General features: G+C 41.5%; 2 protein-coding genes across 6 annotated transcripts in view; both read left to right on the top strand.

Annotated features, from left to right (window-relative positions):
• The window catches only part of pcnt (pericentrin), a 33,876-nt gene extending 16,105 nt beyond the window's left edge, over nt 1–17,771 (top strand). For 2 of the 4 annotated variants that reach the window (XM_084914548.1, XM_084914546.1), the window contains 31 exons: nt 123–275; nt 982–1,128; nt 2,654–2,814; nt 2,924–3,096; nt 3,261–3,442; nt 3,546–3,708; nt 3,873–4,115; nt 4,557–4,789; nt 4,964–5,071; nt 5,618–5,638; nt 6,038–6,274; nt 6,366–6,539; nt 6,773–6,925; nt 7,595–7,774; nt 7,879–8,904; nt 10,090–10,260; nt 10,380–10,557; nt 10,807–11,117; nt 11,209–11,311; nt 11,423–11,595; nt 11,676–11,948; nt 12,139–12,296; nt 12,482–12,611; nt 12,731–13,522; nt 13,613–13,828; nt 13,943–14,158; nt 14,326–14,552; nt 14,635–14,711; nt 14,800–14,941; nt 15,041–15,168; nt 16,257–17,359. In XM_084914548.1, the coding sequence (XP_084770674.1) occupies nt 123–275; nt 982–1,128; nt 2,654–2,814; nt 2,924–3,096; nt 3,261–3,442; nt 3,546–3,708; nt 3,873–4,115; nt 4,557–4,789; nt 4,964–5,071; nt 5,618–5,638; nt 6,038–6,274; nt 6,366–6,539; nt 6,773–6,925; nt 7,595–7,774; nt 7,879–8,904; nt 10,090–10,260; nt 10,380–10,557; nt 10,807–11,117; nt 11,209–11,311; nt 11,423–11,595; nt 11,676–11,948; nt 12,139–12,296; nt 12,482–12,611; nt 12,731–13,522; nt 13,613–13,828; nt 13,943–14,158; nt 14,326–14,552; nt 14,635–14,711; nt 14,800–14,941; nt 15,041–15,168; nt 16,257–16,567 (6,960 nt within the window). In that variant the 3' untranslated portion in view covers nt 16,568–17,359. The other 2 variants (XM_084914549.1, XM_084914547.1) reach the window with 2 other exon arrangements.
• Nucleotides 17,772–18,268: 497 nt separating this feature from the next.
• Nucleotides 18,269–27,502, top strand: senp2 (SUMO specific peptidase 2). 2 transcript variants are annotated; one of them, XM_084914757.1, is made up of 17 exons: nt 18,269–18,820; nt 20,210–20,271; nt 20,358–20,467; nt 21,757–21,823; nt 21,958–22,039; nt 22,204–22,378; nt 22,512–22,618; nt 22,723–22,805; nt 23,244–23,292; nt 23,385–23,454; nt 23,538–23,681; nt 23,787–23,918; nt 25,172–25,396; nt 25,591–25,670; nt 25,786–25,870; nt 25,952–26,047; nt 26,194–27,502. In XM_084914757.1, the coding sequence occupies exons 1-17, from the start codon at nt 18,642–18,644 to the stop codon at nt 26,254–26,256; spliced, it is 1,809 nt and encodes a 602-aa protein (XP_084770883.1). In that variant the 5' UTR covers nt 18,269–18,641; the 3' UTR covers nt 26,257–27,502. The 2 variants fall into 2 exon arrangements, with proteins under 2 accessions (XP_084770883.1, XP_084770882.1); XM_084914756.1 differs by having other exon boundaries at nt 18,270–18,820; nt 23,535–23,681.
• Nucleotides 27,503–27,780: the final 278 nt, after the last annotated feature.

Here is a 27,780-nt window from a genome sequence, read left to right as displayed (position 1 = left end):
CCTTCATAATGGTCTATTTGTTGCATAGAGGCAACAAATTTGTTTTCTCCAAAGCACTAAAAATTTGACCTTCTGACTAACTGAGTACTGTGGTATTAAATAAATACACGCGTCTGCTGTAGGAGCTGAAGGGAGTCTCGGCACGGGAACTAGAGGCATGTCGCAGGGAGCTTGAAGAGGAGTCGTCAAGGCAAAGACAGCACTTCCTAGAAGAGGTGGAGCTCCTCAAAGTCCAATCAGAAGAGCGGCTGCAGGACAGGATTAATCAACTGAAGGTAAGAGGAGGGAAAAAAAAACTCCTTGGGATAGATGAAACAGTTAGGATTAGAAGTATCCTTTCAATTAAGATATTTATTAATGCTGAACACCTTTGAGGTGGCCATGTTTCTCCATATAAGCAGTTCATTTGAAAATACATTGATATTCCCTATATTTGTTTCTTTATTTAACTCGTTTCAAACATTATTATGCAATAGCTCCGGATTATTTGGAGCGTGTGTGTGATGCCATTGGCCTCTCTAAGCTTCAGCTGCACCAGTTCATTCCCAGGGATATTTTTTTTCTGTTGGACTCTATCCCACTGAGGCTTCATCCAAACCCAGTTTTCTCATAATCCCTCCATCATATATGTACAAGTGTTCATGTCCGTCTGTCCCTCTGTTCTCTGAATGTGTGTGCTGATGGGTCGTGCATGTGTTCGTGTTGCTGCCATCTGAACAGTGGCTAAATGGGATGGATCTAAGCTTTTTATCCCCTGATGCAGAAGGTTTTAAGGCTGAAGTTGTTGGGGTTTTTTTTGGTTTTTTTTTTCCCCTTCCCCCCTCCAGACTTTTAGCATTTTACCATCTGAAATGTGCAAGCCAGTTGTCAGCTATAAGCCAGTCAGTCCAAAGATCTCTGGAATGAATGAACCTACTGTGTACTTCAGCTGTCGCTCTGCATTTTTGAATTAATCTATACACATCACTGTTTTCTTTGAAGACGGAATTTGAAGAGCAGAAGGAGGTGGAGCTTGAAAACCTGAGGCGGAGCTTCACGTCTGAACAAGAGGAAAAAGAGCGGAGCTACACAGAGAAAATGAGTCAACTCACTGCCCAGCTGCAGCAACTAGATGCTGTGGTGGCCCAGGTACCAGTCATGCATACATACATACATATATGCATATAAATATATCTATGAAGTCTTAACTTGGATAGGTTGACAATGGCTGTTTTACTTAAGGGGGGAGGCAAGACTAACTGGGCGAAGTGGACAGAAAAAATGTTGTTTTTTTACTGAAGGAAGGGAAAAGGTCCACAAGAGGACTGAGGAGATGCAATGATTTGGAAACTAAAGAAAAGAGTGAAGGATGGTTATACAGACTGTGGATCTGTGGGTTAGTTTCCTTATTCACCATATATCAGATGGTATCCTGTGGAAGATGAACATATTAATGAATAAAATCACCAATCTGGTGTTTTGTTTTTGTTTGTTTTTCAGATTAAGGTTAAAAGCATTAGTCGAATAATCGATTATTTCCTTAGGCTTTTTTGTTTTTGTTTTTTTTTTTTTGGTTCTTCCCCCCCCCCCGAAGTAAAGCAAGTATTTGATTTCACCCTGATCTTAAGAAAATGACTTTTTTTCTCTCTCACATTTTTGTAACCTCATTTGGACAGTTACAAAAAGCAGTTACAATAATAATAAATCATGTCCTGGCACATAACTGTATTTGGGGTTTATAATTTATCCTCACTCACTTTTTTTTTTTTTTTTTTTTTATTGGTCTTGGTTATCTTCTAGGGTTGTAACAAGGCAGTTGCAATATTACTTGCATTAATATTTCTTAAAACCTGCAGTCCCGTTCTTGGATTTCACAAACTGATCGGTCTCATGACTGATTGGGGTTTGCATATATTTGTTTCCATGGCACCTGTCTAGCTTGACTCTTTGTAGTGAGATATTAACAGACGGCCACACTTGTGTCCCCCACGAGGTTAAAAAGGAGCGCTTAAGAGAGGTTGGGAGGGGGCTGTTGTCATGGCTACAGCATTGTTTTGGCGAGGCAGGTGACTGCATGAGATGCAGCTGTGGGAGGGAGCGGAGGGGAAAAGGGAGGGAAAACATGGTGAAAGCTGAGGGAGAGATCAGAGAGGCTGAGGAAGGAAGGGTAAGGACGCTTACAACAGATATGCAAGAAAACTCTTCCAGCTTTTGAGTGTTTGACGCCCTGAAGTTGGATTTTATCACCGTACTGGGTTGGTACTTAACATCAGACACCTTTGATATTATATACTTTAAAATGAGGAGTGTTTTTCTCTTTAAAGTCTGTATTCAATATATTTACAATCAACAGCTGGTTTTTATTTCCTTCTGAGCCTTGTAAATGTCTTCTGTGTTATGCTTTTGGATCTGGATATTTTTGTGGTTTTCCCATTTCCCTTGTTAAGACCCAGAGGCTTTGATCAGATAGACTTGGATGGCGCGTGTTTCAGTCTTTTTATTATGTTTTGGGTTTAGAGGTCCTGCCATGCCCTTTTTTTTCAGTCTGTTACTTCTGTCCTCTCTGGGTTTCAGCTGCACACAGGTTTTAAACAAGCCATGGCATAGGTGAGAAACTAAAGGTTGGTCACAAGTGTAAGGAGAATTAACAAGATATCTTTGTTCGTTTTAACAGCTGCGGGCAGAGGTCGGGTGCCTGCAGGGAGAGCTGGAAGGAAAACGTGCAGAAATGGAGACCATGGACACGCTCCTTCAACGAAGGGAGCGAGAGACACAGGAGGGAGGGAACCTTCTTAAGATGCTCACTGATGACTTACAGACAGCTAAAGAGGAAAGGTGTGCATGTAGTTGTGTAGTTAATATTTATTATAATCCTATTTTAAGCAGCATCTCTGAGCTTTCGTAAATCCTGAATGTTCTCATTTCTGTGTACCTGTTAACCCAGATGCAAATTACACCGTACAAATGAGAAGCTGAGGCAGGTGCTGATCGAGATGCTCCGCGGCATCGTGGCAACAGAAGAACTGATTGGACAAAAGATCAGTGCCCGAGCCAAAACGTCCGAGCAGGCGACTCGCCAAAGGAGCTCAAGCGTGAACAAAGAGGCACAAGAATCAGGTCTGACTGATGTATTCTATAATTTTACAATGAATGCTAGGATTTTTTTGTTTGTTGGGGATTAACTGAAAATTGCTTTATTTCTAAAGGAACCAATGATGACTTTTTTTTTAGTGTAATTCATGTGAGAATTGGTTAAAAACACTTAATTTGCTCTTTCGTAGGTATTTCAGTTGCAGACTTGTCTTCAGAGGAATTGGAGCTCACTCAGCTGCTCTGTGAGAGTCTCCTGGTTTCAGATGGTGAGATCAGTCCTGGTGGAGAAGAAGCAGCTCTAAGTGCTTGCAGCAGACTTCGACATACAGTGGACACACTGCTAGAGCTGCTCAACCAAGCCAATACGCAGGTAAAGGAAGTAGAGATGCTCCTCAGTCCACATAGGGTTTTTTTTTTTCCTGTTTTACAGCCTTGCATGGTGTCTGATCATTTTATGCTGGTCATTTCTCCAGCTGGAGCAGACTCACAGTGTTCATCTTTCTCTGGAGGAAAAGTTTTCTCAAGGCAGAGAAGACTCTGCACAACTCCTTGAACAGCACAAGCGTCTAATGGAGCAGCTTGATCAGGAGGCCAAGCTTAAAAGTCAGCTCCAGGTGGAGCTTCACAAAGCAGAAGGTGAGCACTATGTCTTTGTTTGGCATACTGCTGCTGTCTTCTGATTATGCTGCACATTTAGCACTTGCACCACAGTTTAACAGCTCTGCCGTTTGTGACGCTCAGTCGTGTTTGAGGTCGTTCCCTTTTTAAATAAACTTGTACCATTTGCATGATTTCTTCAGGTCTTCTTGAAGGCTACATGGCTGAAAAAGCAGCCCTAGAGGAGTCGCTACAGCAAAAGGAGACTCAAGAGGAGAGGCTTGTGGAGGAGCTAGAGGACCTGAAGGTGAAGCTACACCAGATGGAGGGCCTTACCGCAGAGCTGGACACTCTCAGAGTGAAGCATCATGAGCTGACTGAGGAGCATGCCATCCTCCTGCGACACAAGGAGCATCTCTCTGCTGGACTTGGGGAGAGAGAGAAAGGTTAGTGGAGGGAGTACAAAAACATGAAACCATTTGTCTGCATAAAATGCTACATGACCTCTTTAGTGAGTTTGACTGTGCGCTTATATAATGTCTGTGCTCAGATGTGTCTTCTCTCCGTAGGCCATTGGCTCAATTTAGATCCTGACGCAGGTTTGTGGGTCAGAGTGGAGTATTAGTGTGTGAGAAGGGAGTGGGGATGAATATGCAGTATATTTGCAGTGCTGTGAGGTTGCTTTTTGTAATATTGCAATTACCAATAGCGTGTGGCAAAGCATCTTGGAGTGCTGTCATTTGCTGTTCTATTTCTTAAGGCAGATTATGCTGAATTGTCAGTATTTAACCTCACTCATATTCTGCCTCTGCTTTTTTTAAAATTCCTCTGAATTTAACTAAATGAAAAAATTTTACTGACTTTAATTCCTCTTTTTATTTTTCAAGCTTTGTTGGCAGAGACTGATCGTTTGTCCCAAGATAGGCTGGACTTGCAGCGGCAGGCAGAGAAGGACCACCGCTCTCTGTCCCTTCGTCTCCGGACTCTGGAGAGGGAGCTCGAGGAGCAGGAAACCAGAGGCCTGGAGACGGAGCTGCACCACAAGACCCACACTGAAGACCTCAACCAGCGTGTCCAAGCACTGGAGAAGCAGCTTAAACATGACAGGCAGTTTATCGAGGTGAGGCTTGACAAATTAAACTGGTGTGTAATCTTTGGGTTTGTTTGCATTTGGATATCATGGATTCTTTCTTGATTGTTTTTCCAAGGTTATTAAAGTGTCATAGACTATTTTCCAAGTTGGTGCTTAACGCAGCGGACAGGCTTTCACTGAATTTGTTGCCTTCCATAATAGGAGCAGGCTGTGGAACGTGAACACGAGCGGGATGAGTTCCAGCAGGAGATCCGCAGGCTTGAGGCCCTGCTCAGACAGACTCCTAGTGTGGATAATAAAGGATACCAGGTGAGGCACTTAACTGTGTGTGTCTGTAAATATTACAGCTTTTCTCAGCCTGTGATTTGGTCACAAAGCATTTCTTAAACCCAAAACAGAAGTACCTTAACAGCAGCTTTTCTTTTTCTTTTTCTTCAAACATTGTCTTATCAGATGTACTGCTATCCTGTAATTCAGCCTAAATTTCAAATTCATTACCACAGGCATAGGCTCTGTTAAAACTCTCGTGTTTGGATCAATGGCTTTGTTGGCTTCAACAACAGATGTCTTTTTTGTGTATGCAATGTTTTGTGATTTAAACACAGGTTAAAGTATTTCAATGCTCTGATTTATATCTACCCATAAATACTGAAGCACGATGAATTTAACCAGAATTTGTTAAACAAAATGTTTCTGTTTCTAGTGTGTTGTAGTGTTTGTGTTTGGTGTGATTACTGTTTGCAAGTCAGCTGTGGAGTACATAGTGTTACTGGTGTTGAAGTGATGAATGTGGTGTTTGCCAATGAGCCTGACTATTACAATGTGTTTATCCCTGTGCTGAATGGATTGCTGTAGTTTGAGGACTTGGTTCTGCAGGTATGAAATCTAACTGTAGCATGCTTGTCTTAGCTCTCTGTCATGCATGGTGTGTGTGGTTTGCATCATCTTTTTTTGTAGTGCTTATGTACTGGTTATAGGTTCTGCATTCATTAGTATTCAGTAGTCCATTTGCTAATATTCATTTGCATCTTTTTCATACGTCATCTGTCTTTCATCTTCATGTTGCTGCTCTCTGAAATGGCTTAAATTCAGTGTCCCAACCAGTGGCTGCAGATCTGGATTGGCTGTGTTTGTTTGTTTGTTTGTTTTTTTAAAGCATCTTATCATGTAGCGTTTTGTTCTTTGGCTTGTTTGTTTTTTGTTTTTGCTTGTTTTAAATTTGCAGTTTTCCATCTTAAAACCCTGAAACTGAATAAATTTTTTCTGCCTCTGCAGGTTGAGAGCTTGCAAGGTGTTATCAAAGATAAGACCGAGGACTATTCTTCTTTGCTTGCAACCTGTCAGCAAGCCCAGCGCGATCTTGCAGAACGCAATGAGGAGATGGACAAGCTGGCCGGTCGAATCAGAGAGTTGGAGCAAGCGCTGCTCAACAGTGTAGAGAGTAACAGATGCGTCAGTCAACTGGAACAAGAACTTCAAAAAGCGAAGCTGAGAGAGCAGGAGCTTACACAAGTAAGGGCAAAGTGCACACTTTGAGTTCAGGTGAAGTGTTGGTGTGCATCCTCCCTCAAGAGTTAACTAATGCTCTCACTCTCTTTGTCAGGATAAACAGGCACTAGAGCAGCAGCAGCTGTCCAGCAGGCTTCAGATCTCAGCCCTGCAGTCCAAACTGGATGAGACGAGACACTGTTACCATGACAACATGCGTGACCCCACCCAGGAGCTTAAGGATGCCCTAGACACTGCTCAACAGAGTCTACAGAGCAAAGAGCAGGAGGTCTGTTAGGTTTTATGTAACACTAGTTTTTGGTAGCTAAGAAGATTTGGGATGATGTGTGGTGGCGGTTGTTGTTTGACACGTTTTGCTGTGCTGCCACCTTTTGGTTGGAAAAATGTTTGTGATGTCTTAGTCAATCTTTTAAAGCCATCAGTCTGATTAGTTATCAGCAAATGCAGAACTTGAAAATTGTATTTTGGTTTTGATTTAAATAGTTACGTTGCATTTCTTAGGTTGAGGTTCTGCTTGGCCAGCTGGAGACCGTGCAGAGAGACTTGAATATAAAGGAAGCTGAAGTAAAACACCTCACACTACAGCTGGAGCTGCTGACTAATTCCAATGCAGCACATGTTAATGAGCTCCAAGAGCAAATTACTGCCCTGAAGGTAAGAAGTGGGATGTGTTTCTCAGATGACTAAACAATGTAACTGACCTAAAATATGTTACACTATACAGTTCAATACAATTCAATAAGTTGCGTTGGTCCAACATTTGTACTTTTTTTATGTAAAACCATGACTGCAGCAAAGAATACTTATGCCTTAATTATATTGTCATCTCAGCTTTTGAAGACTTGCTTTTTTGTGAGTCTCCTCCCTTCCTGCTGTTACTTTACTGTAGCCTTAGCTTACTTGTACACTTCATGGCTGATAAAGTAAGATGATTACTTGTTGCATTTACTTTTCTGTTGCTACATCAACTTCTATCAAGCCTGCTACGTCAGACTGCTACACCCAAACAAAGCCTGACTGAACTTTTTTTTTTAAATGTGACTGAGTGAAGCAGTGGAGATGGGAGACTGTTTTATCTGCTGCTCTGAGCTAACACCAGCAGTTCTCTTAAAATGCACTACTGCGCCCTGTACCTTGAATCACAGGTTTTTACAGTTTAAAACACATCGATAACATTTTATTTTGTTTTTTTTAAATATCAGTTTTTCTGGTTTTGCAGCAGATTTATTTTTTCTCCATTTAATATTTCCTTAGTTACACTCATTATGGTTAGTTGAAAAACAGTTGAATCCGAGGATGCTAATAATGCACCACCATTTCCAGGAAAATGTGTCTGCCCTGACGATACTTAAGGAGGAAAAGGAGCAACTTTGCAAGGAGGATGAAATGGATGAAGAGACGCTTCCTTCAGCACTTCTTCAGGAGAAAAACCACGAGATCGACCACCTCAACAGTGAAATCCAAAGACTGGAACAGGAACTTGAGAATACCAGCGATAACAAGGTCAGTGTAAACACTAACTAAATATTTGAGTGCACATACCTGGTGAGGCCATGATTGATTGATTTATTTTTAATGGAATCGTTTTGATTGTTTTCTGATAAAAGGTTCTGGAAGCTGAGCTTGAAGATCTGCGCTCACAGGTGGAACATCTTAAGTCTGAAATCACAAGAGTGCGCCAAGACAAACAGGAAGAAGAGGAGCGCCTTCACGAGGTAATCAGTACGCTGCAGGCAGAACTCGCCACCCTGGGACCCAACCTGCATGAAGTCAGTGACTCTCAGGACGGTGACAGCATCAATCCTTCACCCGCCCCCAGCCCCGAACCTCAAAACTATACCATCCAAGAACAAGAGAAGAAAGCGGGGCCGAACAGCCTAAAGCATGAACTCAGCCTGACTCATTCTACCGCCTCCCGATCGCTTCGTTCTCGTATCAAGGCCCTTCAGAGTCAACTCGAGACTGCAGTGGCAGAGAAAGAGGGACTGGAACGATTACTGCTCACCCAGGAGGAAGAGTACAGAGGGCACGGGGAAGAATTTGGAAAGAGGCTAAAAGCTGAGAGAGAAAAGTCAGATGAAATCCAAAGTCTCCTCTCCCTGAAGGAAACTGAGCTGGAAGAGGTCACAGCCCACCTAGAAGAGGAGAGGGAGAAGAGGAAGCTATCAGAGGAGGAGAGGAATAGCTGGAAAGTTCAAGCAGAAGAGGCAGGTACCCTGCAGGAGGAAAAAAGCTGCCTCAGCTCTCAGGTTTTGGAACTCCAGACTAATGAAGGGGAGAGGGTGCGAGAGATCGAAACTCTAAAAACAAAGGAGATGGAGATGAAAATGGAAATGGACATCCTCAGAGAAAGCAGTCTCACTCTTGAGAGACAAGTCCAGGAGCTAAGAGCAGAGGTGGTCGATATGGAAGAACAGGTGGCTCAGGAAAGGGCAAGAATTAAAACCCTGGAGACTGTGAAGGGAGAACTTTCTGCTGAACGTGAGGCACTGAGGAGGAGAGAGGGCCAGCTCCAAGAGGAAATTGAAAAGCTACAACAGGAAGTGACTTCACTGAGAGCCCTCATCCAGGACCTGACAGTTAAGCTAAATGAAAACGAAACCAGTCAAGAAGAGGCTCAAAAGGAAGTGCTGGTAGGTGTTGGTTTAGTTTTAAAGAACAAACCTTATTATTGGCTCATTCACTTTGAACACAGCTATCTGTCATCAGTGATGGTCTAATTTGCGGATATGTCGGCCATATTTCTGTTGTCTCCCATAAACGTTTGTTGTCTTTGTGTATGTACTAATTGGAAGGTTGGTGGTTCGATCCCTGGCTGCTCTAGTCTGACGCATTCATTGGAGTATGAACATGTGTGACTGTTGGATTAAAAGCATTTCAGCATAGGAAAAAAGTGCTTGTATGAATGGGTGAATGAGGCACGTTTGTATAAACCGCTTTGAGTGCTGCAGGAGAGTAGAAAAGTGCTATACAAGAATCGCTCAACTTATCATTCAATCTGTAATAACCATATAATAACAATGTTTTAGCGGTTTGAGTATTTCATTAAACAGAGCAGTAAAACATGCTCTAATCTTCAGTTTTTAAAACTGTAATAGTTTCACTGAACAAATCTGTTTATTGTCACTCAAAAGAGTTTTTCAAAAATGTCAGTTGTCAGCAACCTCTTTAAACTTAAACAAGCCTCAGTACGAAACAGGAAATATTTTGCTGCTGCTTTACTTTTTCTTTCCCCTCCGAAGCATACAGCTGTGCCGCAAGACCACATCTGGTTGTAATTAGGGGCGTTGCTGTTGTGACGTGGTGCAGCACTGAGAGATAGCAAAATCTTGACCCGCACAGAGGAAGTGACATTAAAAAGAGGAAGCAGGAAGAAAATCTTTGGTAGCACTGGCTTTTAAAGCTGTGTTGCACTTTATTTTTCGTGTTTTGTTCTAACTTGGCAGGATGTGGTAAGAAAAGAGAGCATGACTTCTTTAATGCACTGGATAGTTTGTAGCATGTCTCTGCATTTTATCGGAGCTTGTTGTTTTTCGGTTTTTGTTTTTTTTTTTTTGTTTTTTACTAGTTCACAGCTGCTTTTGGCAAATTTCTCTCTTCATGTTACATTGATGTAGTTGTTTGTAATGCAAGTGAAAGATTACAGCTTATGCAACAGATGCATACACTGACTACTCAGTAAAATGCTGTTATATTTGAAAGTGTTTAAATCTGGTTATATAAGGTTTGTGTATGTTTTCTTTTTTGGGGGGGGACTAAAGGAAAAGGGGTGTGATATGACACTTAATGTTTCTGTGGATGTCTTCCTTCCACTTCAGACCCATGCTGAGGAGACCTTGGCTAAAGCAGACACTGCCTTGAGACAAAAGGAGGTTGAGCTGTCCAAGCTCAAGGAAGAACATCAGGCTCTGAGGACAGAGCTGACTGCACTGAGACGGGGTCTGAGTACCAGTACAGAAAGGGCTGAAAAACTGCATGAGGAAGTTCAGGTGGGAATCCGAGTGGACCACACATGATCAGATAAGATGTATAGTGGTTTTAATTAATGTGGTGGTCTGAGTGCTTGAAGCTTGACTGCTGCGTTTTAATGTCACAATTTCTCTGGCAGACCAAAGATCGTGCTCTCATTGACCTTGAAGCGGACAACCAACAACTGAAGGCAGAACTTCAAAGCGTTCAGGAGGACTTGGCTGCACAGGAGGAGGAATTGGCCTATCAGCAGAGAGAGCTGCAGCAGCTCCGACAGCAGAGCCAACAGGACACACTTCAGGGATACCCACATAAGGGTGAGCACTAAATAAGTCTTTGCACTGATTGTGTGAGGGTAAATATTGATTTATGATTATGTGCAAGCCTATAAAAAGCAATGACAATGGAAATCTATTTGACCTAGCCTTTTATGTTTACAAGGAATAGTGGAATTTAGGTTTTAAAATAAGAAATGCAAACTTTGTTTAAAACATGATTTATAGAGCCCCCCGAACATTTTAACAGAAACATGTTCTCATACTGATCATTTTTTCTTTCGCTGTCAGATATTTCTATCGGCGCTTTCGAGGACATTGTGTCTCACCACGAAGACTCTCTGAGCTCTCCGGAGGTTTTAAGAAGACTCGAGTGCTCTGAGGACCGAATCCCTGAACGTTTCCACACCTCTGAGCTCAGTGGCTTGAATAACACAGGCCTGGACCTCCCCCAGGTCAAACCCTCTCCCAGGGTTGTAATGGAGCATCCTTCACACTCCAGGACCATCACCCCAGACCCAGCTACACAGAGTTCCCACTCGCCACGCTCTGTGTCAGTGTCTGAGAACTACTCCATCCTCGATTCACTGGATGCCGATAAAGTATGTCGTTCGAGCTCAGATATGTAAACCATGTGTTCATTTCTTTTTGGTTTCAGTTCTAACTCAGATTATTATGTTTTCGTGTTCACAGGTACGTGAATTGGAAGGACTTGACCTAACGACTCCTTCCTCACCACTTGGCTCCACCTCTTCCTTGTCGGCACCCGAATGGGCCAGTGACGGATATGGCAGCAGTGAGTATTTCCACACCGTGACACCTGTGACTTGTGAGGATTTTGAGTCACTTGTATATCTGGATATTCTGCATAAAGGCAGCTGAACGTCGCTGTTCTCCTCTTATTCAGATGTGAGTTCAGAACTGGGTGCTAGGCTGAGACTGGAGTTGGAGCAGACTGAGAGACTGGATGCTCAGTTTATTGAGTACCTCCGCTGTAGAGGAGTTGACCCCACCGCTAACACGGACAGTGCTGCGGGCAGTATGAGCTACAGTGATGATCTGTTGTCACCTGAGCTTCAGGTAGGCTTCACACACAATTGATAAACATGTTAAAGTAACAAAAAGCCAGATTTTTCTTCGCTTTGTCTTTCTTCATGCAGGGACTGTTGAAGAAAGTTTATCAAGAAAGCTGCAGAATTCTGACCTTGTCTCAGCGTCGTGTCAATCCATCAGCACAGTCTCATGTGTTGGACTTAAAAGCCTGCTCACTGAGTCTGTCGCAGCATCATGCTGAAGATGGCTCTGCTCTACTGCACCACCAAGATAAATCATCTAATCCTCCCATGAGCTGGCAGCAGGAGAAGAGGGCGTTGCAGGAGACTGTGATTGCACTCAGAGAGCTGCTCTGTCGAATGGCACAAAGACACTCACAAGTGAGTTTCAAGTGCTGGTTCAAAATTTCTTCTATTTAAAGGATAATTTGTTTTAAATCTGTTATTGGCATGAAGGTATTATTTTTCATTCAGGTGTAAGATGAGTTTAACTTACAAGGTAAGTTAATGCACCATGCTATCTGTATAAATCTTTTTTTTTTTTTTTTTTCTTCTTCACCATCTTTCTCAGACTGATGACAGAGTTGACAGTAACTGGCACAGAGATCAACTGCAGACTGAACAACGGGATGAATCCCAACTGAGGGCAGAGCTGGAGGAGAGCCAGAAACAACTCAAATGTGCACATGACGCTCAGCAAGAGCAGAAGAACAAAACAATGTCGCTCAGGTATGTATTACATGCTCAGAATACAGGCACTTAAACAGGCCTCCCCTGTGAATCAGCATTTTGCAAATCAGATGGGTTTCAACTTCATTGTTGAGGCATGTTAAAGGGCCCCTTTCCTAAACTTTTTTTAATGTTTTAGTCTAAATGTAACTATGGTAAAGTTGGAAATGACCAATTTTCTTCAGGCTGACGATAGAAGAGGCTGAGGAAGCTTTGAGGAGAGAGCAGGCCAGAGTGTGTGAGCTTCAACAAGAACTGGAGCAGGAGAGGGCTCTAAGTCTGCGTAAAGGAAGGGAGGAGGAGGAAAGGAGAGAGGTAAGAGCACTAAAAATGGACACTACTAAAATTTTCTATTCGTACAGAAAACTTCAGTTCGCTACATTTGTAACATCATTACCCAATGTTTGTGTTTTTACGCGATGTACTCTGTCTAGAATGTACAGGTGTCTTCTGAGAAGCTGAGGTCAGAGGTCATGTCTCTAAAGGGGCAGGTGGAGCAGGAAAGGGTGGCCTGTAGCAACCTGAAACAAGAACTTCAGATTGAACAGTCCCGCTGTTTGCTGCTAGAGAAACGCCTGGACGACACTCAGAAGGCGCTAGAAGATGAACGCAAACGTTTTTCCCACCAACAAGAGCTCAGCTTGCAAGAAAAGACTCATCAGGAGCTCCTGCTGACTGAAGCAGAAACTCGCTTGACTGAAATTCACTCGAAGCTTGCAGATTCTCACAGGAAGCTTGATGAAGAGCAAGACCGCTGCTCCAGGCAGGTGGATGAGCTCAGCCGTAGACACGATGCCGATGCTGCAAGAGACAGGAAGTTCATCTCGGACTTGCGCTCCCAGCTAGAGCAAGAGCGAAGGCAAGGGGAGGAGTTGGCAGCTGTGGCGGACAGACTGAGGGCAGAGCTACTACAGAGCAGGAGGCGATGGGATGAAGAGGACAGAACGAGGAGGGAGGAGCTTCAGAAGGAGCAGGAAGCAGCCACCCGAAATCGTATCACAATTGAGACTCTGAAGGAGCAGAAACAGGAAGCAAACCGGGCTTTAGAGGTGGAGCGAGAGCAGTCCAGGCGCCAAGGGGTGGAACTCGCAGAGCTGAAGGAGAGACTCCGAGTGCTGAAGGACAAAGAGAGGGAGAGGGAGGAGCAGTGGGAAAGGGAAAAGAGGAAGGAGATGCAAGAGCAGATGGAAAGAGAGAGGCGACAGGAGAGGATCAACAGCAAACTGGTAAGATGCATCAGCCCAAATCTTCTCTAGTGTACTCACTGCCTATGCAAATCCATAAAGACACATCATTGTGAACATTTCTGACTTTAGTGTGAATTGGAGTTGTTGAGGCAGCAGGACCAGCAGCGTATGCAGGAGCTGCAGCGCACTCTGGCAGAGCTGGAAAGAGACGAGAGAGAGATGGCTGCTCAGCGCCTGTCTGGACGAACAGCGGGACAACAACGCGAAGCTGAACCTTTCCAGCACCCCCACACCAACCTCCATACTGATGGTGGCCAGGCAGGAGTGTTAAAGCAGCACCAGCAGGTATTCAAGTGCTTTAATCCCTATGAGGAATCCAAACTATTGTGACAAAGTTTTTCATTAGGATTACATTTTAGCACATGTAATCATTGCTAAATGAAGTTTTTCTCACCTTAGACGCCGTCCAAGTCGTCTTCCAACCTGTTGGAGACGTTACTGAAGGAGAACTCTGAGTTGACAGAGCGTGTGACATCACTGAGCCAGGAGAGGGCCACTCTCAAGCACAAACTCACCTGCCTGGAGCGACAACTGCGCCGCACAGAGAATGAGCTCGCCAAGGTCACCGCGGAAACCGAAAATAGGCCTGTCTACGACATATCCAGCCAGAGCAAGGTCAGTAGGCAGCACATCAGGATAAATTAGGGGTGTAATAACCATTTTTGCAACAGCTTTTCAAGAACAGATATTGACTCCAAAGGACCTAATTGCCATTTCTGGCTTCACTGTACACTGTTGGTTGTATAGGGATGAAATGTTGACAGCGTTTGCTTGATTTGCAGCTTCAGCGTTACTATGAGCGCTACCTGCGAGCTGAGAGCTTCAGGAAAGCTCTGGTGTACCAGAAGCGTTACTTGCTGCTGCTGATAGGAGGGTTCCAGGAGTGTGAACAAGCCACGCTGTGTCTTATCGCTCACATGGGAGCTCGACCCTCACCCCCAGTCTCCTCCAAGCGTAGACCCCTCGGACGATTTAGGGCTACAGTGCAAGTCATAATTGCGGTCTCAAGGTAAGAAATGTATCATCATATACATATTAGTTGTATTCCCTAGAAGGCAGAGATTATTAGTTAATTCCATGCACTTTTTCAGAATGAGGTTCCTGACGAGGAAATGGCAGAAAGCAATCCGAAGATTATCAACTGGGGTTGTCAATGGGCATGCTCCAGGTCAGCTCTGTCTACATAATTTAGACTTGCATGTATTATCCAAGTGAGTATGAGTGCATAGGTAATTTAATTCTATCGTTCCTGGCAGGGCCTAAAGCTGAAGTTTTAAGGCAGCAGCAGCCAAGATCAAATTCTGACCCGACGCAGATCCGAGACAGCAGCGCCATCTACATAGACACTCTGTCAGCGCTCGTCCCACCCAGCAAATCGCCCTTCAGGCTACGCCACAGGTTTGGCCTCGCTTAGCAGATTTTATTAGAAACGGATATGATTCAATTAGTTTTTGGGTTTTTTTTCGTCTTCTTAAATACGCTTTCTATACTCTTCAGGTCACACTCCAGTACCCTGTTGGCCTCTGTACAATCAGGTGGAACAGCTCAGGATCCAGAACAATCCCTGACAGAATATATCCGTCATCTAGAGAAAGTCCAGCAGCGGTTGGTGGGAGCCAAGCAAGGTGAGTAGCATTTAGAATACGAAAGAGGGGAGAAGGGGGGTTATAAGGTATTCACTGCAAACACAGGGTGTATTCCTAATGGTAAGTTCACTGGTTTACAGGTGGGAACACTGTTGCTGTATGTCTGCTTGGCCATAGCAAACCATGACAGATTGAGCAGTGCACAGGCTTGAGAGAAAACACTGTGGTGATGGTCTTCAAATAGCTCAACACTGACAGCATTGGGTTTGCCTTATTGAGCACAATTTAAGGGGTTCTGAACACTTAATTTATTTGAATATCAAACTGGAAGATGTTTCAGGGCACTGGGATATAGCACTTGTACCAGCATCAGACTACACAATCGTAGCCTAGGAATGGCCCAAGTGTACTTTCAGTACACTCTAAAGAACACAAGGCAATACTTGTAAACATGGAAAAGGGAGGAAAGAGTCACACAATCATCTCTCTTGGAAGTGCCCTATACCAAATTAACCAACCAGCCACGAGACGGCTTTACTGACAAGTGACTAAATTGTATCGGGCTCTTTAAAATGACTTTCAGCTGCTCCCTGGTCACCACAGCAGGTTGCTCCACATGTTTGATTTGGCAAGGTTTTATGCCAGATGCCCTTCCCCGACATAACCCTGAAGAAGTTATGCCGGGGAGCTTTTCCCTGGGAAGCAAAAGCTTGCTGGTTCCCTACATAAAGGAGACCGTGTTGGGCTTTTTGCATATATAAATGCACTTTGTGCTGTTGAAGAAACTCCCAGGTACCTGAAAATTCTGTTAAAATGTATTGTAGGCATGAGCATTCTAGTCTGCTTTGTCTGCCATTGAAAGAATTTGTGAATCTGACTGTGTGACTTAGCAACCCTCTAAAAAGAGAAATGTTGTGTGAGCTGATCCTGGTGCTTCATGCATGTCTCCTAAATAAATCACCCTGTTTCTGGGAGATGTTTCCTATGCATTTTTATAGCCATTAGTCTGGTGCAAGTCAGTTAACCATTCAGATATTTTTTCCCCTGGGACCATACTGGTTTAAAAAAATGAAATAAAATTGTTTCCACATCCCACAAAACCTGTGCTCTATCATCTTCCAACCTAGTAAACAAGACTCATTTATCCCCACCCCCCAAAGAGGAAAGGAAACTACAGTCACCCTGTTCCCCTGATATGATTGGTTATCGGCAGCACTGGCTGCAAGAGAACGGGACTTGGCTGTACCTGAGCTGCTTGTCGCCCCTTTACCTATATGGGCCAGGTGAGTGTGAGTGTAACACACTCACTCCACTGAAGGATAAAGTAGCACAGTGCTCAGGGACTGACTTGTCACTAGTCACCGAGCACAGTCTATTACAGGGGATAACTTTGGTCTGGAAATGTACATGTCCTGCAGGGTTGTTCTATAAAATTTAATTCAAACGTATTAAATAATAATTTTTGAGAGACATGTCATGTGGTGTGCTGTGAGATCTGGCTGTCAATGCAGTGAGAAGCTAAGCTGTCAGAAATGTGATACTGAGGCATGATGATGCAATAATAAGTGATGATTCAGGATTTAAACCGTGGCTGAGCACATGGCAGAGCTTCCTGTCAACACGGTGAACGAGTCGAATGCATCTGGAAAAGTAGAACAAAGGAGGTACATAGTTACATAGAGTACATCGAGTACAATGTCTGAAGCCCAGGTGGCTCTGTATGTGTATAACCCAGTAAAGAGGTTAAGCTGGTGCAGTAGATGCATAACGTGGATGCAAAACCCTGCAGAGCATGAAGTCACTGAGTGGAATAGTTTATTCCATTTCAGCTACATTTATTTTTATGTCTTGTTTTATTTAACTTTGTGTTTGTGTAAATGTTGAACTGTTTTGAGGTGCACTCTGAAATTTTGAGGGAATAGTGGCACATGTTCATCTACTTATCTCATAACTTTCACCATCAATGCTCCTGTGCCTTACTGCTTTTAGTCTTAGAGCTAGAGATGCAGTTCTCTGACAACAAGAATTATGTCAGTGCTATTTTTCAGTACATTGTCATAATTTTAAAAGTCAAGTATTTTGTTTATTAACTAGTTGGCATACTACTAAATAACTACTACGTTTACTGAAAGGAACTTCTAGTCAAGACCATTTTAAACTTTAGCTTGGTTCCTATTTATGTAAGGTGCCAGTTTTGTTGCTGCATCTAATTTTTCTTCTTCTCCCCTTTCTGTAGGTTCATCTGGTCTCCTGCCTGATCCAAAGTAGCCTGAAATCTAAAGACTGAATCTGCCTGCATATTGTTTCAAAACTGCTCATGCCTTACATCTTGTAGAAATGTATAGAAATTATAAGTTTCCTGACTTTTATACTAAATTATTTTTTAATTATTTTTGGGGGGTAATTTTTCTATCCTGTGTAATGCCAATATTTTGAAAGTCACTCTTTATACACTGTTTCTCAAACACTGTTTGCTTTTTTTGTGCTCTGTAAATGGTGTTAATGTTCTCCACACGTGTTACTAAATGCACTAGTTTTATACTCGAAGTCTAAGATCTACAAAACTTGTGCACCATTACAAAATGTAAACCACGTCCATGTTGTTTTTATCATAAAGTAAATAAATTAAGTGTGACTATGAACCAGATGGAGTGTTTCTTGCAAAATCTCAAAACACAGGTATCCTGATAAATATTGAACAATGGCGGGGTGTTTTAGTTCTGTTTGTAGTCCACTGTTAGGCTTAATAAAGAGTTGATTTAAAACAGGAAGTTTTTAGTGCACAAAGTAAAGCAGTGAGCATTTTGGTATACTAAAGCTGTACAAAGGTAAATCCAGTCAGTAAGGAACTTCTAATTGGGTGGTTTTATTTTTGGTCTCTTTAAATTTTCTACAAAAATAGGGATTTTAAATACACATTTATTACATTAGTGACAGAAACATCAGCCACTAAATTAACTATTAATGACAGCCACATTTGAGAGAGGTTGGAATACTGAGGTATTTGGGATTTTCTTTTTTTTTTTTTTTTCGTATGCTGATTTAGTATTATGTAACAAAGAATGGACCTATGCTAGAGGTTTGCCATCAGGACTTTCTGCCAAAAAAAAAAGCTTTGTAAGAAGTAAATAACGCTGAAATTGTGGTTTAGATTAAATGAAACAAATCTTTAAATAAATATAAAGAAATCCATGCTCTAACTTCTCCCACTTGCTCTCCTGAACAAGTCAGAAGGGGCTAATGAGAAAGCTGCCAAATATACCACTCCGTGATCAGGGGTTCGTTTGTTTATTATCTCCGCCACGATGTTTTGGTGCATAAAACGTTTGCCCTTCGCAGAACGTCAACACGGAATGACGGACGTTGTTGGCGTTTCACCACAGCGACGCTAATGCTAAGCTAAGCTAATGGTGGGCGGTGTGTCGTAGATTGCGGTTTGACATCTTGCCTGTGGAGAAATAGTCCTGGACCGCATTGAAAACCTCGTTACAATTTTCTCGTATTTGTCTGGGATGTATGGATGGATACTTGGCGGATTCTCGTCGCTGTTTGAGCCCATTACGGGGCAAAACCCCACGGAGTGGCCTGGGAAAGGTAGCGTTAGCGCAGAGGTACCCACGCGACCAGGCGTAAAAACAGCAGCTTGGCGGCAGGAGAGTCACTGCAGACCCGCTAAACGGAACTACCAGAGGTCGGTGATTGAAAATGGTCTATATTTTTTCAGTCCTAAATAGTTCACACTTCGTTGGCCATTTAATGATTTGTTTGGATTGTTGAGGGCAGTCGTTCACCCTTCCAGCTAGCTAACATTAAGTTTTGAGTTAACTTTAGATGGAATTTGTTTATTCACAGCAGGTGAATTTTAAAAAACTATTTTACTGAAGTTTGCTGACAGTATGTTTATAACAGTGTCAGTGGACACCCACATGACATTTAATATCAAGTACACTCATAGCGAAAGCAGAAGTAGTCTAAAACAAACTATTATGACCGTTCCAATATTAATTTATTTTTGTTTAAAATCCTATTTAAATCCAGCATCTTGTCGTTTTTTGACTGCTGTAGCACAGCACAGCAGACTTGAGAGTAATTTTAACTGATTTTGTAAGCCTGCTGGTAAAGGTCGCCCAATGATATCTGCATGGTTTTGTTTGGGTCCAGGCAGCACAGTCAGCAGTTTGTATATACTATCAGTATACAAACAAGCTCTAGAAAGACTGGAAAAGAAACAAATACAGTGGCATCATTGTAAATTTTGTTGGTAGAAAAAAGTATATGTTAAACTCTGAGAATTTGATACATTTTTTTTCTTGAAATGTATTTTTGTAATTTGTGAATGGACGTAAATGCGTAATTTAGTCAAAGTATTTTAAAATTTAGCAGCAAAGCACCTCCCACAGTGGGAGCAGTTAGTGATCACTCCAAGCTACCAGTATGTAGAACAAGATTTATACAGTCCTCTTTTACAGTTAAAGGTCTGTCTCACAGAAATGGGTCTTTTCTTGCTGTTTTCTTCATTATGTTTTTTTTTTTATGATTGTACTGACAGGTTTTGGCTTAAAAACCTAACTGGGGCCAATGCCTGCAAATTAGCTGTAGCTAGAATTCCTGTGTACATAGCATTGGTTGCATTTTATATGAATGCATCATTGCTAATATGTATGGTCACTGGTATATAAATAAAAATGCTAATGAATAAATTCAAAACCCTTGTTTCAGTTTCTCAAACATTTGTTGATGCAAATTGTGTCTTTATCTCATAGAAAGTGAATATCTTTGGATTTTGTGCAAATATATTGATGTTTGAACTCGTCACTTTGGTCTGTCCGAATCGGCGATGGCCTTTGGAACTATTGCCAAATTACCTCCAGGTTAATGGATGTTAAACCCTCGTTAGAATTCAAGAAGAACACAAAAAGAAATCCCCTCATAATTAATAGCTACATTTCCCCTGCACTTTTATTCACAAAAGGTTGCCACAGCTGGTAGCGTGATATTTATTTATTTTTTTAATCTCTTACTTTGCAAGATTATGTATTTTTGAAAACCACTCATTTCAAACCATTTTCTGTTATTACAGCGTGCATGTTGCAGAGAGTGTTTGCCAGAGTGAGCAAGTCGAAGTGAAAAGACGCAAAAGAGGTTTGTTAGAAAATAAAACTGCTTAATATTTTTTGCTTCCTGACGTGGAATTCGGTGATCGTGATTTGTGGTGTCCTGTCTTTCAGATGTCGTCATCAGCTTCATGAAGAAGACTGTGGCTCGGGTAGCAGGTTTACTCAGACTGCGGAAATCACTGACGAGGTGTGAGAAGCCCAGATCTCATGAAGAAACACAGGTGAGTGCCCCGTCTGTGCTTCAGACGCATACATTTGGTATTGTTTGCTACAGTGTATCAGAGTTCATTGAATAGACAAGTACTGTAATGACTGGGAGTTCTAAGCTGAGGTGTAATGATAGGTGGACACACACCACTTCTTAGGGCGTTTTCACAGCTACTCTAAGGAGCTTGGAAAGAACAGCGTCTACACTTTTTTAAGTTGCATGAAGATGTTTCACCTCTCATCCGAAAAGCTTCTTCAGTTCTAGGGTCAAAGGATGGAGAGTCCCAGATGTAAGCCCTGTGGGAGTGTCCCCCCCAAGAGGGACAATGGACCCCCTAATGATCCTCTACCTAGTCAGACGACTCAAGGTGTTAAGATGGGTGTAGGTCACAATCAGCCAAGGTTTCGGGTGAGGTCATTGTGAAACCTAACCCCACCCTGTTATGTGATTTCCTGAGGTTAGATGGCCCAGGATGTGAGTAGGTGTTAAAGCGTCTGGGAAGGGATCTCAGAACTGGATTATAGATGGCAGACAGTTGGTGCCGTAAGCAACCGCCTCTGTTCAAAGGTGGTCGTTCACAGTGGACATTAATGGCTTCTTTCACTCCTCTTTCAAACCATCTGTCTTCTCTGTCCAAAATGTGAACATTGTCATCCCCGAAAGAGTGACCTTTTTCTTTTAGATGTAGATAGACAGCCGAGTCTTGTCCCATGGAGGTGGCTCTTCTTTCCAAGCTCCTTGGAGTACGATGACCTGGATGTCTGAGAACCTTTACAGACAAAAAAAAAAAAAAGTCCCATAAGCCTTGCATTCTGGGATGCAGCAAGGTACTATAGATGTGCAGAGGGTCTGTGCAGGCTAGCAACTAGCTGTGAAATGAATGTCAAGTCTCCATGTTGTCAAATAATCCAGAACACAGGCCCTTCTTCCTGTATTTACTTTTGTTGCTCCCACCCCAGACACATCTGGCCAATAGGACAGAACATTCTCACATGATTTGTAGTCACCCATATTGGTTCACTTGGAGCTCACTCAGATTTTCTATGTGAAAACAAACCAAATCACAGGGAAAAGCTACAAGTTAACAAACTCATCAAGTGATTCGGACCTTTATGGAGGAGCGATTATGGCTAATTTAGGCAAAACAACACTTAGTTTAAAAGTCTTTTGGGAGTCTCTTTATGAGATGCGATGCATACTACATGTGCTGCTTTATCCATGTGGATACATACAGTTTCATAGCTAACTTTATTTATCTGTGTAACTCTCTGTAATTCCATTGAATTTCCTCTGTTGATCCAGCCTGTCGCTCTAATGGGCATAGATGAGCTCCACACCTCATGGCTGAACAGTACTGAATGGAGAATGGGTAAGCGAAGATGGACCTTTTAGTGCACAATTCATGATTATACTCACGTCACTGTGTTTCAACCAAGCTTGTCAGTGCAGAATGATCTCATCCTTATACCCAATGTCATTTGTTTTGATGTTCTTTCTTCAAAGATAAACCAGTAGCTGGAGGTAATGAGAGTCAGGGAAAGAATCCTTTTCAGAGCTCTTTACCTCCTTTAATGAGGAAATACAGGCAAGTGATTCAGTACTGGAGATTTATGTAAAGTACAAGTCATCCAGTACCTTTTTTTTAGCCTTTGTGCTTGCAGTCTTCAGGCTGTTCTTATTCTTCTATGTTACCACCTATTGAAAACGGGTCCCATGCTAATCTACCTCCCTCTTTTTATTTTAATCCAGTGGGACAACGCTCCCTGTAGGGCTTCCAGACAGAGCAAAGGACAGGGAGAGGAGAGGATCCCTCCAGCTGCTGTCCTCAAGGCCTGTGCTGAGGGTGGGAAATGCTAATCCCGACCCAACATGCAATGGCTTTGGACACAACCGCTGCTACAAGCCCAGTCTTACTGTGGAAGAGGTAAATTAGTCAGTTATTTGTATATATGAAAATATACTTAAATTCCACTTTCCCCCACCTTGCAGTGCCAATAATCAAACTTTAAAAGTATGAACCTCTGCACTTTCATTTCTGATATTTTTGGTGTCTTCAGGCCATAAAGCAGAATAATAAGGAGCACTACAGGCGGCTGCTGGAGATGGTGACAGAGAAATACAGCAAAAGCCAGCCATTACCTTTTAACCAATCAAAACCACAAGAGTTAGTATTAGCTTTGATTTTTATGTGGGGTTTTTTTTTTCTTTCATTTTAATATTTCCACTGGCCATGAGCTAATAAGTGGCTTATTTTGTATTTATCCTCAGTGATCCGTTGTCACAGGTTGATCACAAAACTGCTGCTTCAGTAAAAACATTTGAATCAGTACACAGGAAGACGGGACAGACAGGTGGGGCACTCGGTTATCCATTACAGACAAAGCTGATTTGTTTTTATTCATTGTTGACGATTACAACTAATTGCAGATTGTTATTAGTTTAACTTCACCCTTTTTTGTAATCTATAAATAATTTTGTCAATAACACATGATCAAATATCAATTAATGAATATAATTCTTTTGTAAGGTACCTAAGTGGCTTTTACTTGAAAAAACAACTTTAACGATCAAAGAATTGTCCAGATACTTAGTGGGGGAGGATGGTGTGTTGATTAAATCATGACTGTTTGATCTCTGGTTTATTTGTAACATTTTATTAGAATAATAAATAAAGCCTTTCATATCACACAGTCACTTCACCAAAAGTAGGTTTAAATGCATGTATGCATATTGATCAGTAAACATGTTGCAATGACTCTTCTGTTCATGGTTTATGGTTTATTTCACAGCTGCTGCAAGTCTATTTACATGGAGAAATGCATCTGCGGCTAACGACAGGTTGGTGTGGTGCTATTTTTATTTAAACGACTGCGTCATGCATAACGAGGAATGATTGCTTTAACTTCTTTTATGCGACTCGTCTTCATCAGGGGTAGTTTCACCTTTAGTAAGCCAATTAGTGGACCCTTTGAGGACGCACAGCCTATTGGATATATAAAGGTAGTCACTCCTCCTCTTCTCTGACATGCCACAGCATGGATACGAGTCTGTCCTGTCCATAATCTTGACCTGTGTTGCAGCAGAAACATCCAGCAGATTTGGATCTTTCTACAGAGGTAGCTACTCGCCTCAACCTCGTGGACAGAGACGCTCCTGCTGTCGGTCTGCCTGACACACATTCTGCACATACAAGGCACAGTGAGGAAGACATACCCAGACTGACCAAGGTAAGAGTCTGTGTTTAATGTGGACTTTTTATGTTGAGATTATTTATTTATTCATTTTTAATGTGTATATTGTCTGTGTGTGTGTGTGTGTGTGTGTGTGTGTAGGAAATGGCAGCAGAGGTGAGTGGAGCTTTGGCTCAGAGTGATCCCAACCGTGTCCTGAGTGCAGCTTTCAAACTTCGCATCACACAGCGAGACCTGGCTACACTACAAGAAGGCAGCTGGCTCAACGATGAGGTGAGAAAGTAGAAATGCTGGAAAGGTTTTTAAATAGAATAAATTTCATGGTTATTTTAGACAGTTATTTAATCTAAAAGCTCTTGAAAACTTCACAAAAAAGTACACAGCACAAAAAAGTCAAAAACAGGACAAGAGCAAGTTTTGCACAAAAACAATGGAGGAAACAATCATGTCTGTATTTACCTTGATTATCTTGTTTTCATAATTGTTAGATAATTGTTGTTAGTTAATGTGAGTGCTTGATTTTTATTGTGTGACGCATAATTTTATTTATCACGCCCAGGCCAGGCAGCCTTATAAGGCACCAGTGACAAAGGAGCTGAGCCAGTGGACTAACTAGATATTCTTTATTAATCATAAGGGCAGTACAAAAGAAGGTGTAATTCATTCTCAACCTCTCATAATCCCCATAGCCTCTTGCCATCCTAGAGTTCAACAGTGATGTTTGGCATAATTTGAATACATCTTCACATTTTTGGCGTTAACAAAATATCTTAAGCATTTGTCTTTTAAATATGTTTATCTTTCTTCAAATTTGATTCACATTGCTACTAAAATGTCATTGTAGAGATACTGTAGTGGTTCAGCTTCCTCAAAAACACCAAAGAGCTCCACAGCATTCTTTAAATCCCTGTTTTTTGCAGCATAATTTAATATAGAGTTGTCGCATGCATCATGCATTTGTGTCCTAAGAAAAACCCAACATGTCAGCTAAATCTAGCAGCTTCATAGTTTGTAAATGCATCAAGATATTTGTGTTGTTGTGTCTGATCCAGTGTTACAGGCCAGAGGTTTCTTGCTTCTTAGTGTGCCTTTTTTCCCTAAAATTAAAATTCTTACTTATTTAATTATGTTTGTAGCTGATCATCATCTATAGCACTAGCTGTTTAATACATTTAATGTCTTACAAATTATCTTCAGACTCAACCAGTAGAGTAATATCATCTGCATACAATCAAATGCCCAGGGCGAAATCATCCATATAAATTGGATTCCTTAATTCTAAGAGCTAAATATTTTAAATAAATTGTACACAGGGTAGGAGAAAGAACATCACCTTAATGCCAAAGAGTGTTAAACCAACCAGTATGCATATTATTCATTAATTGCATGTATAAATACTAATTTATGTTTTGTTGTAAATGTTGTTTTGTTAAAAAAGCTGTAGACTCAGATTATTCAATGTGTGTCTTTAATGAGTGTTTATGTATGCCATGTTTTATATTACAATTTTTGTGTTCTCCACCAAGGTGATGAACTTCTACCTTTCCCTGATTATGGAGCGAAACTCTGGTGAAGCAGGACGATTAAAAGTCTACTCCTTCAGCACCTTCTTCTTCCCAAAGCTAAGGGGTGGAGGAGGCGGGCAGGCTGGAGGACACGCTGCTGTGAAGCGCTGGACCAAAGCTGTCGACCTCTTCACGTTTGACCTCATTCTGGTCCCTCTGCATCTAGGCGTCCACTGGGCATTGGCTGTGAGTCACTTTGGATCTACCAGTTTTTGACATGCTCTGCCTAAAAATACCTGTAATATTGCAAAGGCTCACTCTGTACATCTAAACTGTGATCAGTATTTTTGCCAGTCATTGTCACAAATCAAATGTTTGCACTGGTTTTATTCCAGAGAAGCAGAAGTGCACATTTTAATCGCTCACCTTTTTCTTTGCAGGTGATAGATTTTCGGTCAAAGACAGTGAAGTCTTATGACTCAATGGGCCGGAGACACGATGACATCTCGAGTCTTTTACTGTGAGTCGTCAATTTTCTCTTAAGCTCCATTTTACTGGCTACGTTAGACATGTTTTCACTATAGATTTGTTTTTACTGAAGCATTATAAATGATGTAATTGTGCTGATTTTTCAGACTCTACCTTAAAGAGGAGCACAAAGTGAAAAAGGGTAGAGAGCTCGACTGCACCAAATGGACTGTTGGAAGCTTGAAAGCTAGTGTAAGTCTGTGATGAATGAAGTAACACTTCAAATGTGTTGTTCCTCACAGTGAAATTAATCACTCTGTATTATGCATGTAGGAGATTCCCCAGCAGAAAAATGGAAGCGACTGCGGTGTTTTTGCCTGTAAATACGCTGACTTTATCGCAAGAGGACAGCCCCTTACCTTTAAACAGGTCTGTATTCTGAAATCCCTGCCTTTCTTGGCACATTGCAGCATATCAGTGAATTGGTGTGAAACCATGTATGAAAGTCCAATTTAAATATACATATGAACAGATAACAAACGATATACAAATAACATCTGCTTCTTACTTTACAGTGCCACATGCCTCTCTTCAGGAAGTTGATGATTTGGGAAATTCTTCATCAGAAGCTGCTATAGAATAGAAGGGTCGCATCCATTGTTAATGGCCTACCAGAAGAGACTGAGTCAGTGGGAACAACCTCTCGTGTACAGTGACTACATGTGAAGTAAGAGAAGAATAAATGGGCCAAAGAAGTGGACTTTACCGACTGAGATCTAACCCAGTCTCACTCTCCAGATCTGGAGTAACAAACACTAGTCTTAAGAGTTAATTGTTGCTTATCGTGTCAGGGACATGTAAACATTTTGTATTCTCTGAGTTGTAATTAGAGACAGTATTTGTAACAAGTGTGTGTCTTAAAGAAACTTTAGCACTACTGACTGAATGACTTGTCATTGATTGTGTTTCCTTATTGTTTGAAGTGCTGCCTGAAGTGCCTTAAGTCTTCTCACACTGAGCTCGGCATAGTTTTTTTGTTTTTGTTTTTTTCCCTTCAGTTGGGAAATTTGTTATTTACAACCCAACAATCTAGGTGTAGTTTACCCCTCCCAGCTATGATCAGAGTGGACAGCAGATGACTGGGGTGAAACTTAATCTTTTTCTAAAAATATAGACAATGGCAATTAAAATACCTCCTCCAGACGTTTGTCTGACAAAACGTGCATGATTGAGTGCTTGTCGTAATGACAAGATGTATGATTCCCGATTATTTATGACTGGATGAGTGTATTTTGGAGTGTCTGTGTATAGTTTTTTTTTTCTTCATGACTGGAGTATTAATAGTTGTCTCTCCATATTTACCATAAAGCGCTGTTAGAGCTGTGAATCTGTTCAATAAGTATACTGCAGCAGGCTATTTAGGGCTGTTACAAAGACTCGAATTATAGTATACTCCATTTAAAAGACAAACTACTGTACACACATGCATGTTTGTGCTCATGTCGTTTTTCTTTCTTTTTTTTTTTGGCGAAAATAAAGTATTTCTCCTTTTTTTTTTTTTAAATTGTGTATTGATTGATTTATCATTAGATTAAGTGAGATAAAGGCAAATAATCTGTGTCTGTGGACTGGATCAGCCACAAGAAAAGGTGTTGAGGGATATTAGGAAAAGTATTGCAAATATATAAGCCTGGAAAATGGAGGTTAGTATTAAAAAGAAATACAGAGATCTAATCGCAAAATAGTGTTTTTGCAATGTCCAAGGCATGTTAGGTTTTTCATTTTTTTTAAAGTCTTATGAAAGTTAATCATCTCATTCATGAATATTAAGAACAGTGGTTTGATAAATTGTTTGTTCATAATAATAAAGCTGCTGTACAATAATTCTCTTTTCCTTTCCATCATTATAACACCAAATTTAATATAATTAAAAATTATTTCTCAGGAAACCAATTTTGATTTGTTAACCAAAAAGTCCGAGTTTGATTACAATCCCAAACATGTTTTAAAGTTTAATAACAAGTGTTATTATTATTATTTTAGTAAGACTGAAGTGCTTTCTCTTTAGGTGATAATAGGTAGAGTGAGCTCAGGTTGATCTTTAAAGAGATTTCTCCTTTTTAATGGTGAAGGAGAGAGCTTGGATGTAAATGTGCCCCTTA

Source organism: Perissodus microlepis, chromosome 19 (assembly GCF_051167445.1).
Source record: "Perissodus microlepis isolate ML-2025 ecotype Zambia chromosome 19, ASM5116744v1, whole genome shotgun sequence".
Taxonomy (NCBI): Eukaryota; Metazoa; Chordata; class Actinopteri; order Cichliformes; family Cichlidae; genus Perissodus; species Perissodus microlepis.
The sequence above is the reverse complement of the archived record's forward strand: the minus strand, read 5'-3'. Positions and strand labels throughout refer to the sequence as shown.

Coding starts and splice junctions, on each gene's coding strand:
- senp2 (XM_084914756.1), top strand. CDS start 18,642: ATGTATGGATGGATACTTGGCGGATTCTCGTCGCTGTTTGAGCCCATT. Junction 23,455..23,534: donor AGCCTATTGGATATATAAAG/GTAGTCACTCCT, acceptor CCTGTGTTGCAG/CAGAAACATCCAGCAGATTT. Junction 23,682..23,786: donor ACATACCCAGACTGACCAAG/GTAAGAGTCTGT, acceptor GTGTGTGTGTAG/GAAATGGCAGCAGAGGTGAG.